At 38.0% G+C, this 16,191-nt stretch overlaps 2 protein-coding genes across 2 annotated transcripts in view; both read right to left on the reverse strand.

Annotated features, from left to right (window-relative positions):
• The window catches only part of myo15aa (myosin XVAa), a 34,026-nt gene extending 23,861 nt beyond the window's left edge, over positions 1-10,165 (reverse strand). The window contains exons 1-13 of the mRNA XM_051888298.1: positions 10,083-10,165; positions 9,928-9,991; positions 9,577-9,686; positions 9,336-9,410; positions 8,733-8,823; positions 8,030-8,133; positions 7,766-7,829; positions 7,539-7,652; positions 7,280-7,441; positions 7,045-7,158; positions 2,637-2,695; positions 305-428; positions 96-191 (exon numbers count right to left, since the gene is read on the reverse strand). Coding sequence (XP_051744258.1) covers positions 96-191; positions 305-428; positions 2,637-2,695; positions 7,045-7,158; positions 7,280-7,441; positions 7,539-7,652; positions 7,766-7,829; positions 8,030-8,133; positions 8,733-8,823; positions 9,336-9,410; positions 9,577-9,686; positions 9,928-9,991; positions 10,083-10,165 — 1,260 coding nt within the window. The remainder of the gene's footprint in view (positions 1-95; positions 192-304; positions 429-2,636; positions 2,696-7,044; positions 7,159-7,279; positions 7,442-7,538; positions 7,653-7,765; positions 7,830-8,029; positions 8,134-8,732; positions 8,824-9,335; positions 9,411-9,576; positions 9,687-9,927; positions 9,992-10,082) is intronic.
• A 769-nt stretch (positions 10,166-10,934) lies between these two features.
• LOC127507575 (uncharacterized) lies at positions 10,935-12,955 on the reverse strand. Its single transcript, XM_051884782.1, has one exon. It carries the CDS (start codon positions 12,951-12,953, stop codon positions 10,935-10,937), a length of 2,019 nt encoding a protein of 672 aa, XP_051740742.1. The 5' UTR covers positions 12,954-12,955.
• Positions 12,956-16,191: the final 3,236 nt, after the last annotated feature.

Raw genomic sequence — 16,191 nt, forward strand, 5'->3', positions numbered from 1 at the left:
GCATATTCAAAAGAAAATCATTTTTCAGATGCAAACCACAGGCAGTTTACTCATCTACAGTTCTCAGAAGATTAGAGTGAACAGAGACAGCTTACTTGTTCTTCTTTGAAAATGACCCTGTTGAAAAAGAACTGAAGGTACTCATTTGCATAATTTATGCAAAGCTGTTCAAAGCTGTTGAAGGTAAGATCCTACAAAGCACAAAAAAAGTGTGATTCAGTCGAATGCAATCCAAATTTTACCGCAACTTAGAGTATTAGCAAAACCTTTTACTGTCGTGGGCAAACAAGTTACAGCGTCATACCTCAAATCCATAGATATCAAGGATGGAGATAGATAGTGCTTCGTTCCGAGGATAAACCTGCGTATTTATTCTGTCTGTTAGCCAGCTGAACAGAAGGGAATACAGGATCTTGGCAACAGCATCTCTGTTATGTTTGAGAGGGAAAATTACCATAATTTGATTACCTCAATGCACAGTAGTTAGACAGTAGTTTTCATGACAATGATTTTAATTATAATAGTCTACATCTGAAAGTTCATTACTTTCTTTTTTCAATTCCAGAATTCATTCAACCATTATTATTTATTAAACGCCTTGTGAATTGCATTCTTTTATTTATTTATTTATTTATTTATTTTTTGTTGTTGAATTCTAGAAAGTGTGCCTTGCCAAATAACTTCATTTGAAGTTACCTTAAATGATTTTTATGGAATTATTCAGAAAATTGTCCTACTTGATTAAAAAAATATAACTGACATAACTGTCATATCACGATTATCTCGAGATAATGGGTCGCGTCAGATTCAGCCAATCAGAAGGCTTTTGGGGCACTTTTGTCAGCCTGTCAATCATTTACCGCACCAACATGAGGGAAACTGGACGCTCAGAGGATGATAGACGAATTTAAAGTACTTTTCAGAAGCTTGTAGAGTGCGAAATGTTCGCGATTTCGAAATACGGCTTACAAAGCCAAAAGTCGAAACAGAAGGAAGACAGCTGGAAAATAAATAGACCAAAAAGCGACGAAACCAAAATAAGAAGCAAGATGAGAGTGTACATCGTTAAACTTCATCGCTGGAGGGTGTTGAGAACGTCACAGCATTGAAAGCAGATGCCGAGCTCGCTTTTCTTCTGCTTGACAGGTAAAAAAAAAAAAAACACTAGCCAAAGCGATGTTGTAGAAAGAGGGGGCGTGGCTAAATCTGGCGGAAGTTCTAGATCTGCAACAGCGCTTTTAGGCCGATTGTTTTGTAATATTTGTTTTTTATGGAAGCTTGTTTCTGCCACAGAATAAAAAATTAAAAAGGTTATTGTGACTTTTTATTTCACAATTCTGACAAGAATTGCTAGAACAAAAAAAAACAGAATTGTGAGGGGAAGAAATTTGTAAAGTCTCAGTTACCTTTTTTAAAGGGTTAGTTCACCCAAAAATGAAAATTCTGTCATTAATTACTCACCCTCATGTCGTTCCACACCCGTAAGACCTTCATTCATCTTCAGAACACAAATTAAGATATTTTTGATGAAGTCCAATGGCTCAGTGAGGCCTCTATTGAGAGCAAAGCCACTGAACCTCTCGAGGTCCATAAAAGTACTATAAACATATTTAAAACAGTTCATGTGACTACAGTGGTTCTACCTTAATAATATTATAAAGCGACGAGAATACTTTCTGTGCGCCAAAAAACCAAAATAATGACTTTTCAACAATATCTAGTGATGGCCGATTTCAAAACACTGCTTCATGAAGCTTCAGAGCTTTACGAATCGAATCAGTGGTTCGGAGCGCCAAAGTCACGTGATTTCAGCAGTTTAGCCGTTTGATAGGAGATCCGAATCACTAATTTGAAACAAAAGATTTGTGGAGCTCAGAAGCAGTGTTTTGAAATCAGCCATCACGAAATATTGTTGAAAAGTCGTCATTTTGTTTTTTTGGCACACAAAAAGGATTCTCGTCGCTTTATAATATTAATATTGAACCACTGAACTCACATGAACTGTTTTAAATATGTTTTTAGTAGCTTTCTGGATCTTGAGAGGTTCGGTGGCTTTGCTCTCAATAGAGGCCTCACTGAGCCATCGGATTTCATCAAAAATATCTTAATTTGTGTTCTGAAGATGAACGAAGGTCTTATGGGTGTAGAACTACACGAGGGTGAGTAATTAATGACAGAATTTTCATTTTTGGGTGAACTAACCCTTTAATTGCAAATTTATATCTGCAAATTTATCACAACTCTGACGCTTTTTTCTTGCAATTCTGAATTTCTCACAGTTATGAGGAACAAATGTAAGAATTACCAGTTTTAAACTCAGAATTAAAAGATATAAGATAAGAATTGAGAGATATAAACTCGCAATTCTGAGGGGGAAAAAAGTCCAAATTGTGAGATTGAAATTAGCAATTGTGAGATAAAAAGTCAGAATTGTGAGATAAAAAGTAAATTTTAAAAAAAGTTAGTTAAAAAGTTAGTTAAAAGCAATTAACGTTACCTTTTCAATTTTGTTTTTCCGTGGTGGAAGCAAGCCTCCAATTGTTTTTATTTAGCAATATTTATTTGTTTGTTTGTTTGTTTGTTTGGCAATTAGCAAAGTGTAAGCATATAGAAGTGCATTGTAGGAATTTCCCTACCTGGCATCAATTGCACTCTCAACAGTCAGTGGGGTGTAGATCTTCTCCCTCATTGTTTCCTATAAGAAAGTACAGAATTATCAGAAATACTGCAGCAAAATTTCTGAAAGGGGTGAACTGAAATCTTCTGTTATAATAAAACACAGTACTTTTATTGGAAAACAGCTTTGTTTAAATATTGTTGATCTCTTGAGATGAAATGTTGCTGAGGCAGTATCTTTAGGCAAGTGAAACTGATATGGCCCTTAAAAGGATCAGCCTACAGCACTAGTGTCGGTAGATGTAAACACATCCCGGCATCCGTGGCAAGACTATACTAATCCCTTTCAAATGATGACATTAAGGCCTTTAAATAAAAAAATCTTTGCTTAAATAGTTTAACATTGTGGTAGAAGAATTCCCCTTCTTATTCACTTTACTTGGATAGATCTGTCTCTTAGCAGGATAAAAAACTTGGTGTCGATGTCTGAAAGCAGGGCTTAATGGTTTCATCAGATAAGAAAGACCTGGTAGCATTAGATCACCATCCAATTCAATTGGACAAAGGGAAATTACTGTGAGTATGGCCCTCTCCTGTTACATAGGGAGTACCTTCCTCTAATTAAAAGAATCAGCTAAATTACATTGAAGAGCCCTCAAAGGTGTCACACTAGCAGCCATGAGTAGTAGTCTAAATGCCTTAGCACATTTCAACATGGCAATGGGGCTGTGAACATTGATGAGTACTGGCTCTAACCTAGACTGAGACAAAGGCTGGGCTGAAACAAGATGCTGTGTAAAGGATCATATGAAAGTTTTTTCAATGATGCATCTGAAATCAGGAACTGATGTGGATCTGATGTGAGGAAAGATGCTGAAACAGAACACGGACATGTTGATGGTCTCCACCAGAGGAAGGTTGAGGAATCATCTCTTGATACCCCAGATGGAAAATATGTGGAATGGAAACAACTGGGAGTTCATAAGGAAACGTCTTAAAAACCCTGGATGCTTCCTTTTTTCTAGAAACTGTGCTGGACAAGGAATGTTGGAACTTAAAACACTTTACCTTTGTTGGTGTGGAAATTTGGATCATTTCAGACATATTTCAGGTTTGAATAGGAATTCTATTTGAATAAGCTCGCTATTTGGTTTGATTGACACATTTGAGAGATTGGGCCTACTATTGAATTGATTTCATAAATAAATTAGACTGGAATAGAAGCTAATACTCTGTCATAACATTGCTCTGTTTGAGGATTTTAGTTTATAGAGTGCAACAGTCAGGTTCTGGAAAGAAAAATGAAAAAAATCCCATGCATTTTCTCCATATGGGAATTGATTTTGAATGATAACATATAAACCTCTAAAGACAGATTTATCGTGAGCTATTAATTTATTAGATGATATATGCTTTTGTTGAAGCCATCAGCCCACACTGTCAACTTATTTTTTCCTAAATAATCCTGGGCTGCGTTCAGCCCTAACAAAACGTTGCAAAACGTTTTTTAAATGGAAACGGTGGTGCGTTGAACACCATGTCTTGATGACGCAAAAGTTGCAACTATGGCAGCTGAGAAGGCCATTCTTTGTGTTCTTTTTGAAGAATTTTCGGAGCCTGATGAAATCAGTATAAATACGTGTTTAATACTGCAAAATACGCTCAATGTTATGGTCACTGCCCTTGCCGTCCAGAATGAAAGAGAACATCCCAATCGAGTGAAGGGATTTGTGGAAACTGTGGTTCCTAATTATTGTGATCCAACATTTGCCTTTATGTTTATGAAAGTTTATGAAAGTATCACTCCACAATACAATAGCAAAATATATAAATATAGTATTTTTATATTAATCAGTGTCTAGCACACTAAGGAAAGGATATGGACCAGAAGACATTGCAATTACTAAATGATATTTAGACAGACTTAAAGAAGTTCCAGATCTATACTTATCTATTATTTACATTATTTTGCCATTAATGTAAATAAACGTGCAAACAATATACTTGCTCTTGTGAATTTATTTTGATGTTAATTACATTTACGAGCTGTTTCTTTAATACCACGTGGTTTATATGCATGTTGATGCTGATTGGGCTGACATTTTTGACACACCCACCAAACAAGAGAAAATGTATCTCAAACCCGTTGCACACCGTTTCCAGGAAACATGTCGTTCAACCCGGAAACCATAGCAAAACTTTGCGTGCCGGTTTGAGCTAGAATGTGCCCCTGTTCAACAGTGTAATTCATGGTCGAAAAACTACATCACCCATGATTCTTCAGAGAAATCTCCACCAATCAGAGAATCAAACACTTGCCCAACCACTCCCAAGAAACATTATAAATTATGTAATTGAGTCAGTTTCCCTATGTTCTCAAACTACTTAAATACTTGTATACTGTTTATATGCATATTTTAGTAATAAACTTAAAATAGATTTTTTTCTCTATATATAATAAACATCTTTAAATCGATAGTTTTATAAAGTGGGCTGGCACTCTATAGTGAAATTTTGTTTCACAGTCCTTTTGATCAAAGTGTATTCACCGTAGAACTGCCTTTTAGGTTTTGGAATTACTACACAAGCAAGTTTACTGTGTTTACTGGTTAAGCAGGGTTATTACTGCGACAGACCTCTTGGTGGCACCCCTGCAGAGGTTTGAATGGTATCTGCTACACTCTTAGGACTGTAATACAGTCTATGATGGGAGCCTGATATGGCCCCTTGATGTCTGTTTCTGCCCAGGGTTTTCCCTGACTGGGTTACACTGGTTACCATAGTATTATGGCCTGCTGCCCTGCCATAATCAGCTTGCCATGTTATACTATATGAGGGATTTGGGGTTTATACGACACCATTTGCGGCTTTCTTTTGGTGCCATGTGCTTGCTGTCAAATTGAACAGTGTTGGCATTTGGATTGTGTTCCCAAAGGACTTAAAAGAAACGGATGTAATGATAAGTCCTTCACTAACAGTGTGCTGACACTTGGCATGGGGCCTTGATGTGAGTTCTGCCAGGAGGTCATGTAAGGTCTAGAGGTGAGTTGCGGACTCTTCCTGTTGATATCCTTAAGTCCAGGCTGTCTCAAACAGTGAAATACACAATAAACAAAATATCGTCACACTTAAAAATATAAGAATGTCATTACATTATATAACAATATGACATCTAGTGTAGAGAAAGACAGTGTGCCTTTCAAGCATATATTAGCTTGTTTATATTTTGATAAACTACATCTGTGTGGACTTACAAATCACCTAAACACCAGTTGGTTAAAGTCGTTGCAAAAATGGCTCAGAAAAGTGAAGTTAGTAATGGTTTTGCATTGGTTTGCTGTTTTATTATCTAATTCAGCTTGATATTATATATACAGTCAAACCAAAATTTATTCAGACACCTTGAACATTTAATTCATTAATACAGTTTATTCACTATAGTTTAAAAAATGGTAATAAAATATGACAAGATCTCAGAGTTAAACTGTGTCAGAAAAAAGTAATCTTAATTATGTCAGATAACACTTAAGCAAAACATGGTCAGGTCAAAGTGTCTGAATAATTTTTATTATTATCATTTTTACTGGTAATCCACTGTATGAAGTATGATTTTTGGGTATAATATGTCAGTTTACTTTATTTTGCTATCCTCACTTACATAAATGAACTATAGTGTCCTGCACCCACTAGTAAAAAAAATATAAAAAATGATATCTAGTGTCTGAATAATTTTTGGTTTGACTGTATATATATATATATATATATATATATATATATATATGAAGACTTCAGATGCAAAAGCCTCTAAGTGCCATCTGAAATTTTCTTCTAAAATGAGCATTTTATCAAGCTTGTATGTTTAGGGTCAGTAATTTCATTCTAATGGCAATTAATAGGTCCTTTTCATTGCCATTAGAGTTAAATTACTGACCCTAAACAGTTAGATAAGAGGAAGACAAACTAGAGGGATATTGTTTTAATTTTCAGTGCTGAGCGATGAAATTAAATTTACAGAGTCAATAATTTATTGCCAAGATTTGACATAGGCAAATGTAAAGGCCAGTTCACACTGCACCGATAAACGTCGACCGACGCGGACAATCACCAGATTACAGTATGTCAGTTCTCTGACATTCTTAGACATTCTACAACTCGACAAATGTCAACTGAACAAGTTCAATCAGTGAAAACAAGCACATGGGTAATGCACTGATTCGACAAAACCCAACAGTCGTGTCTGGTGCTGTTGGTCAGACTGAGGTCTTAAATGTGGGTAATTTGTGTACAGTTCTGCATGGATAGCAAGCAGAAAATACAATTAAGTATAGGCTATAACATATCCCAAAAAACAACCTACATTATCTTTTGTCATGTAAAAAGGTTAATCTTTTATGTAGTATTGAAGACATTATCAGGCAGTTTATTTACCGTGACTTTGAAAGTAATGGACTTCTGTAGACCCTCTGGGGAAATCTGTAGAAGTTCAGCCACCACTCGGATCTCCTGAGCACTCACAACTGATGCCACTTCCTGAGATTCAGTCTGCCAAGATAAGGAGTCAAAAAAATCAAACTTATTGCATGGCGCAATGAAATAGAGCATTATAGTGCAGCATCATGAGGGGAAGGCAAGGACACATCCAATTGATTGAGTTTCATTGTACCTCATATCTCTCGAAGAAGACATTTCCTAAGTGGAGGATGGAAGACAGGATTCTGAAGATACCGTTCTGGTCTTCGGCACTGAAGTGAAGTATTTCCATGGCGCTGAGGAGCCTGCGGAAATCCTCCCCATCACTCTTGCCAACAATCTCACAGTCTCCACCCTTGCAACCAAATAGAGCATCCATGAAAGAGAACAGCTGTCTAGCTTTTGAGGCTTTTTGTGCTATAATAATCTAGCTAATTAAACCAAGGCCTTACCTGATTGAGATAATAATACGTCTCGGCGTCTTGAAGGTAGAAAGACTGCTTCTGCTGTGAAGGAAGGCCTGCGAGCATCTCATAAAAAATGTGATAGTTTCTTTCATCTTTGGCCTGAGAGAGAAAAAATTAAGGAAATAGAGAAAAATTAACATTGTACTTATCTATAAAGAATTTGTTTAATAAATGATTATTTTAAATGTCTATATGAGCATTATGAAGAATACCTGAAACACAATCCTGGATTTTTCAAGTAGATACTGTGAGGTTATGGCACCGCTGATTATCCCTCTGTTTAAAGCAGGAAAATCAGACAAGCATTAATATGTAATTTGCAACTTAACCCATGTACTCCAACATACAGTCATTTTAACCAGCATCATGGTAATCTTGACACTGTTATCCTCTTTCAGTTGTAAAGGTACTCCAAATAAGCGTTTCCTCTTGTGTATCGATAACATAGTAAAGGGATTTGGTATTGATGAACTTACTCTTCCATAAATATTTCCATATATTTCCCAAATCGACTGGAGTTATCATTTCGTACGGTTTTGGCATTTCCAAAAGACTCTAAAAGAGGAGTTGCTTCGAGAATCTGTAGATTAAGACATAAATTAATATGTGTGGATGTATCAATAATAATAAAAAAAAAACATATTATTAATATTTTTGTCCTGTTTTCATGTTAAACTATCTGAAATAGTTACTGAGACTGCATGTGTTCATAGAGTGTATCTTGAAAGTGTTTCTGAACCTGTTTATAACGTCAAAATAATCTGCCAGTGCAATAAGACAAAATGCAATTTTTTAAAGATACAATCTATGACAGCAAGTCTTAATATTTACTATCTTCCATATAGCATTTCAAAATATGAACAACACATTTTTTTGCTTTATTGTTTCTAGAAAGCATGTCCTTTTAGTTGGAGATACTTTCTATAGATTATTAAACACTTCTGATAAATTGATTAATACCTTATAGGTAATTAAAAAATGTTTGCACACTTGCGTATCACAAAGTGCAACAAGCCATGCAACATATAAAGGCTGCAAACAACAGCAGGCCACACAAAAGTATAATACCTCAATCTGTATCATGGCATATAAAAGTAAAATAAAAGAAAAAGATAAGTTATAAAATGTGCATGAACTGAGTTGAACAGTTTTCGAAGATCTCATTAGCTTAACTCATACCTGCTGTGTGATGTTCTGTTTGTGATGTATTGCGGCTAAGTACCGGAGAACTAGCTTTGTGGTCTCTGTTTTACCAGAGCCACTCTCCCCACTGAAAGACAATAAGCACATTTAGACAACATGTTGACTGTAACTCCCTAAAGTACCAGTTTAACTACGTAATTGGCATGGAATGCGGCTTGGCAAGCGAGGAACCGATTTTCTTGTCTTTTGCCATGCACTTAAGTAATGAGCGAGGTGTCTGATCATCAGACACAAGTGAAATTGAATGCTTGAGTGTGACTGTTGTTCCAGATACTTTGAACAGCCATGGGTGCATTTCACAGAGACATGATCTGCTGGTGCAATCATGGCCTAGACATCAGTAGTCTTTCCTTACAGGTATCTCCGTCAGAGCTAGGTTTAAAATGTTCCAGGCAATCAGCTGTGTCAAGTAGAACTGACACTGATGGCTCCATCAGTGTAAAAGACTACTTAAGGTGACAGGACATGGATTAGCTATTTGAATTCTGTCATTTCTTTCAATTGATCTTTCCAAAACACATTATGAGTTAGGTTAGTTGAACAATATTCAAAATAAAAAAAATAAAAAATTAGTCCTACCTGATAATAATGCACTGGTTTTCTTTGGCATCCATCATTTTTGTGTATGAGGCATTTGCAATAGCAAATAGATGTCTGCAGACACAATGGATAAGTTCAAAACATTTAAGAAAAAAGTTAAATAAAAGGAATTAGCCTAGCATTGATAAAAAGGTCATCTTGTAAAAGTATTGGTTAAATGCTACTTAAGTTTAAAGTAAAGGGTTCAAAGTATTAAGAATTAATTTATTAATTAACTTACGGAGGATTCTCTCCAAGTGCATGCCCTTTGTGTTGCAGAACCATGTCTGTTCCGTAGATGTTGAACATCTTGTAGGGATTAACAGACACCAGAATACTTCCAATGTAAGTCTTGGAAGAAAAAAAACAAACAATTTTTTTATTTATAATCTGTTTTTGATAACAGATCATTGATTAATTTCTTTTTTAAATTCACACAAAACTCTTTGTACTAAAATATTTACAGAATAGTAGTGTTTTAAATTTTAATTTTAATAGTGGTTTATGGGTATGTAGTACATGGATAATACATTCATGTGTTTCTTTATGAATAAAAGCTTTCAATATGCAGTGGACTTTGCAGTTGACTTACATATATCAAATTGCGTTCAAACCTTTTCTTCAAATTCAACAAAACAGCACCTTCATGCAGGTCCCTGGAAAGAGTTTTATTCTTTATGAAAGCACTTAAAAGTGAACACAAAATTTCACTATATATAGCATTCATCTTGTTCAATAATTTCATACTCAAGCTGTGTCATGTCCTCAAACCCATCCTCTTCTGCACGTTCACGATACACCATTGTGGGCAGACTTCGAATTGAGTACATCTAAAAAGTATTTCAGTAAAAGAAAAATATTGTGTAAAACAATGTGTAAACCAAACATGATATAAAGCCAGTATTTCACACTATAATTATAGACCTTAGTCAGGATAGACGCTATATTTAATTTTACATGGATAAAAATGAGGCTGTGAGGGACAGACTTGAAAATCGTATTGTCTTTGCAATGGTATGCACTATTTTATTGAGTTTTTGTCTGCTGGAAAGATGTTTAATCAACAACTGGCATGTTGTTAAACAATAGTACAATCCATTGAACACACTGTACTTCTATCCCTCACGGCATTGTTTTCATTCCTTTCAAAAATTAAATATGCTGCTACAGCTAAGGTCTATTGAAATTATACCTGTATGCTGTTGTGATAAAGCTGGCATGGCGGGTGTATTTTGGTGCATTGTATATTTTAAGTATACACAAATTTAAATACAGTACCAAATCATACATCCATCCACCCCTATCTAATATCCAGTCAATACCAAAGTCATAATATTTTCCATTGATATTTCACATTGCCCAGCATTATTTTTGACCCATAGTTTTAAATCTAAATTTCAGTCTTTCTAATCTAATTTTTTAACCTGAAGCTTCAGTCATACCATAGCATTTTTTTAGTGGCACAGATATTGTACTATTAGTTCTGTATTTGAGTTTGAGTTCTGTAATAATTCCACAGGAAAGATCTGGATAGCAATAAAAAGATGAGCAACGTTTTCTGATAAAGAGTAACTATATAGTTACTAAGAGTAACTATAGTTATGTTACCTTGTCATACCAGTTCCCTTGAGGTTCACCTTCTCTATCTGGTAGCCATGCAGGTTCTGTGCTATCTGTCTCTTGGCCGGGAAACACAGGGATGACAAAATTCTCCAGTTCTTCATCCCTATACATGGACCATTTTGTGAGGTTCTGAACAGTATGATGAGGGAGGACTCTTTCTGAAGACCATACATCATCTGGCTCATGAAGATCTATTATTTGATTTTGAGCCCAGTGTTCACCAGACTGACCCTGAATCTGAGGGGTCACTACTGCGTACCTTGGGTCCTCTGGAGAACGTCCCAGTGTTGACGGCAACTTGTAGGAGGCTTTGCGCAAGTTAACATTCGTCAAGGCATTTCCCAGAAAGGGTGATGTGGGTGATTCACTTTGAGCTGGTTTACCTCTTGTTATGATTGATCCATCAGGCAATCTGTAAGATGCTTTACGAAGGTTTTGGTTTAGAAGGGCACTGGACAGCATTGAAGGGGGAGCTTGCTCTTGTTTAGGATTTCTAAACAGGCCGGAGGTATTAGGTAAGCGATAGTTGGCCTTACCAACATTTTGCAATGCGCTTGACAAATGAGATGAAATTGATTGCTCTGGTTCCTGTTCCTGTTCAGAGCTCTTAGTCAAAAGTGTTCCATCAGGAAGTCTATAGGAAGCCTTACGAAGGTTGGAGTTCAGAAGAGCACTTGAAAGAAGTGGAGAGGGTGACTGCTCTACTGGTTGGTTTCGGGAAAAAAGAGCACCCTCAGGTAGTTTATAGGCAGATTTACGTAGGTTAATATTCTGTAGAGCACTTCCCAAGTATGGTGAGGATTTTGTTGTGTCCACAGTTTGATCAGTGGTATTGGATACAAGTGTTCCATCAGGAAGCCTGTAACTTGCTTTTCGAATGTTAGGATTCTGAAGAGCATTGGATAGCAGTGAAGAAGATTGAGCTGGTTGTGCTGGCTCATTTCTCATTATCGTACCATCAGGGAGCCTATAAGTTGCTTTCCGGAGATTGGGATTTTGCAAAGCATTTGACAGAACAGATGTAGTAGCCTGCTCTTTTTGGCCTGCCAAATTCCTAGATATTATTGATCCATCAGGTAGCCGAAAGGAAGCACCTTGAAGGTTTCGATTCTTTAATGCATTTGACAAAGGTGAAGAATAATCCTGTGCTTGCACGAATGGAGTAGGACTCCTCTGTAAAGGAGAGGTATAGGATGCATTTCTTAAGTTAGGATTCTTAAGTGCATTTGATAATACTGATGTTTGCTGTTCAGGTTGAGACATCACCGGAGCATATAAAGATGTATTTCGCTGAAGAGGTGAGATATATGAGGCACTGCGTAATTGAGGATTTTGTAGTGCATTAGTTAGTACTGAAGAAGATTGCAAAATGTTCTGCGGTGCCTGCTGAGCAGCTGTGGGAGAATATGGAGATGTGCTTCTTTGCAATGGGGAAGTGAGGGAGGCATTACGTAGGTAAGGGTTTTGCAATGCATTAGAGAGCATTGAAGAAGAAATCTGATTGTTTACCTGAACCTCTTGAGGTGTCACTATAGAATGAGGAGATGCAGACCTTTGCAAAGGTGAGCGGTAAGTGGCATTACGGAGAAGTGGATTTTGTAATGCATTTGTTAAGGCTGGAGAAGAGCTCTGAGATAAACTTTGGTTCATCTGTGACATTGGGGATTTAAACCTTGGAAGTGGTGAACTGAATGAAGCGCCAGCAAGATTTGGGTTCTGTAAAGCATTTGTTAGTAGAGGAGATGGCCCTTGTTCAACTCTCTGGGCAAATTCAGTTATTATCTGAGGCTGAGGAGTGCTGCTCAATGGAAATTGTGATCTGAGTGAGGCGCGATTGATTAATTCATTATGCAGAGCATTTCTCTGTGAGAGGATCGGCGATGGAGAGCGTACAGACATTGGTGAACCAGCTCTCACTGAAAGCTGAGGTGACGGACATGGTGTTGGAACATGTCTTACAGAGAGTTGTGGTGAAGGTACTCCTGGCCGTTTCATTGGAACATGTTGGGGAAAAGGTGGTTGAGCATTCATTACAAGAGGATGGTTCTGGCCTCTTATTGATTGTCTGAGAGGAACAGGACTTATTGGTACTCTTACAACAGGACGCCCTCTCCCAACAGGTCTATGAAAACCTCTCTGTGGATTTGGTGTTCCAGGTGGAAAGAATCTCTTTGAGTCTTGAAAACCTGCTGGTCTGGATCCTTGTCTTGCCAACATGATGGGTGAGGATCTAGCACTCTGATTCAAAGCTCCTGAACTCATGGGTACATTATGGACTGGAGATCTGAACGGAGCAACATTTTGCATTTGAGGAGCGCCATGATGACTTTTTCTTTGCAAAATTGGATTAACAGGAGATGGCTTAACTGTTCCCATTGGCACTTTGTTGCCACCAAATCCTCTGAATCTACGTGTGGAGGAACGAGTTGGTAGATGTTGTGGGTCATGTTGAATTCTGCCAGAAAATGCTGATGGTGATGGGGAAAGAGGTCTCTGAGATCTAGAGGCAAAGGGGGATATTGGTCTTGGAGACACAGGTCTTTGGGTGGGAGATGTGGCTCTGCGGCGTGGGTATGGAGAGCTCTCTTCTAGTGACTGTTGGCCTATTGTTGGAGACCGTGGAGGGCTCCTCCTCCGTAAAGATGGTTGTGGTGAAAAAGAACTTTTCCTGATAGATCTTGATGACACGAAAGACTCCTGATTGCTTCTACCAATTGGCCTGAAACGAGATTTTATTGGAGGGGCAGGACTAGCTTGGGAACTTTGCCTCAGTGTTGGTCTAGGTGAAGAAGGAGGACTTCTCCTTCTCATTGATCCTCGTGGAGACATTGGAGGACTCTCTCTTCCATTAACAAGAGGGGATGGTGCTCCAGAACCAAAAGGCTTTCTCTGGGGTGTTGGAGATTTTCCCCTTAAAGAAGCTAAAGGTGATGCTGCTCGTCTGGATGGTTGTGGAGAAGAAGGGGGGCTAAATTTTCTCCTTTGAATGGGAGAGAACTGCCTTTGTGCATTATTATTGTATGATGTTGGGCTAAACATTCTAGACTGCCTTGGTGAGAATCTTGGACACGTTTCCTCATACATATCAGATCTTTGGCGAGGTATAGGGCTGCTTCGACCTGGTGAAAAATTGCTTTGTCTTATAGAGAGCTGTGGTGAGGGGAGTTGGTTAAATTGTCTCAGTGTTGTTGGTTGGACATTTTCATGTCTCTGAAACATAGGATCTGGATAGACTAAATGGGGAGATAGTGGTTCAACCATAGTGGGATCAAATCTCCTTACAGACAAAACTGGAGATGATGGAGTTGAGAGTGGTCCAAAATAATGTCTACTTGGGGCAGGTGACGCTGGCATTGGAGACGAAAAGTGTCTTGCCTGAAGAACAGGCGAGTATGGTATTTGGGGTGTTCGGGTTAAAATGGGACTACCAGGTGGTATAATAGATGCTGGTGCTTGCTGAATCAATACAGGCGTGGGAGAAAATGACCTTTGTACAGCTTCTGATTGCTGTGAAGTATATAAAGGAAAGTTCATAGGTGAAGCAAATTGCTGATTTTCATATTGGTCTGGAATCATCTCAAAATCATTCCTGGGGACTTGCATTGGACTTGCAATTTCAAGTTTTTCTTTTCCAAACAATTTTACTTGTGGTCTTGGGAATCTGAATGAATCCTCAGTCAGTATTCCTTCTGTTGGTATTTGTACATATTCATTAGCATACATTCCTGAGGATTCTGTTGGTTCCATGACATCTTCCACTGTGTACATAAATGGCTGGTTAGCAACCATCTGAGGGTCAAGGTAAACTGCGGTGGTTTCTCCATTGTAGATGTACTGATTTGGATAGTATACATATGGATAACCTTGATACATCATGTTGGCATCTGTAACACCATCATATTGACTGTAATAATTTTGCTGATCACCATAATAGTCAAACTGTTCTGGATAGTATCCATAGTCATAGTATTCCACATCATTACCAGGGAAGCCAAATTCATCTTCCACAGCATAACCCATTTCATCATAGTATTCCATACCATCAACAGGGTATCCAAATTCATCAGTTCTCTGGTGCCTGTAATCATAGTCGATTCTATCATCATAATAACCATATGGTTGTCTTCCATCATACTGATACTGGTCGTAATAGTCTTCATCAAAATAGCCATACTCATCCTCATACATAGGATCATAATAATCATTCTCCTCATCATAGAAGCCGTACTCTTCTTCAGGATAATCATAATACTCCTGGTCATCTTCAAAGTAGTCATACTGATGTGGTCCTCTGAAGCGCCCCTCACCATAGCTGTCATGATTTCTGCTCCTATAACGTCCCCGGGGGTTATTTCTGCTATAACTACTTTGAACATAGTCATCTTCCTCATAGCTGAACTCACCCTCATCATATTCATATCCTCCATTCTGATAGCCATGATATCCCCCCACACTTGACCTGTCATAACGAACAGAGCGACCTAATCTTCCAGATGTTTTGGATGAGATGAATTTGTTAGTTAGCCAGTTTGCTGCTCCTGCTATCTTCCCCAGAGCCCATCCTTTACTTTTAAATTGTGCAGCTCCAGTTTTCTTTTTACCAAAGAAGCCTTTGAATTTGCCTCCTAGTCCAGAGGTGGCTGCTGCATTTTTATTTGCTTTCCCACCAATATTGAGTAATAAGAGTGTTCTTCCACCCTCCTCTTTTTTATTTTTGTCTTCTTCTGTAGCTTTTGACTTTCCAAAGCCTGAAAACAACTTTGATGTACTTTGTAATGACTTTGGGGTCATGCCTTTTTTCTTCTTGCTGCCAGATAGTCCCATGAAAAGCCTAGATGTGCTTTTTAGCTTTTTTGATTGTTTTGGGGCTGGCTTTGAGAATAATGGGGACTTTCCTGCAATGCCTATCATAGCTGAAGATGCCCCTTTCAGGTTTATGTCCTTCATTTTGCCTAGCTGAAGTTGTGGCTTCTTCTCTTCAGCGTGGAATCCTGCCACAACTTTAGATGCAGCCTTAATATTGGCACGCTTACCAGTTTTTGGATCAACACCTTCCTCCGCTGCTTGGCCACGCTTTGGCTTAGCTACAGCTTTCACTGCCATAGCTTTGGATGCTCCCTTCAGTGCAGCTTTCCCTTTCCCTTTTTTAGCACCATCATCCTCACTTTGCACATCCTCTTCATCTGCTGCCTCACTGTCCTCAGCCTCACTCCTTTCCACTTCGGAGGCTTCC

The sequence above is a fragment of the Ctenopharyngodon idella genome, chromosome 3 (assembly GCF_019924925.1).
Source record: "Ctenopharyngodon idella isolate HZGC_01 chromosome 3, HZGC01, whole genome shotgun sequence".
NCBI classification, from domain to species: domain Eukaryota; kingdom Metazoa; phylum Chordata; class Actinopteri; order Cypriniformes; family Xenocyprididae; genus Ctenopharyngodon; species Ctenopharyngodon idella.

Coding starts and splice junctions, on each gene's coding strand:
- LOC127507575 (XM_051884782.1), bottom strand. CDS start 12,953: ATGAAACGGCCAGGAGTACCTTCACCACAACTCTCTGTAAGACATGTT.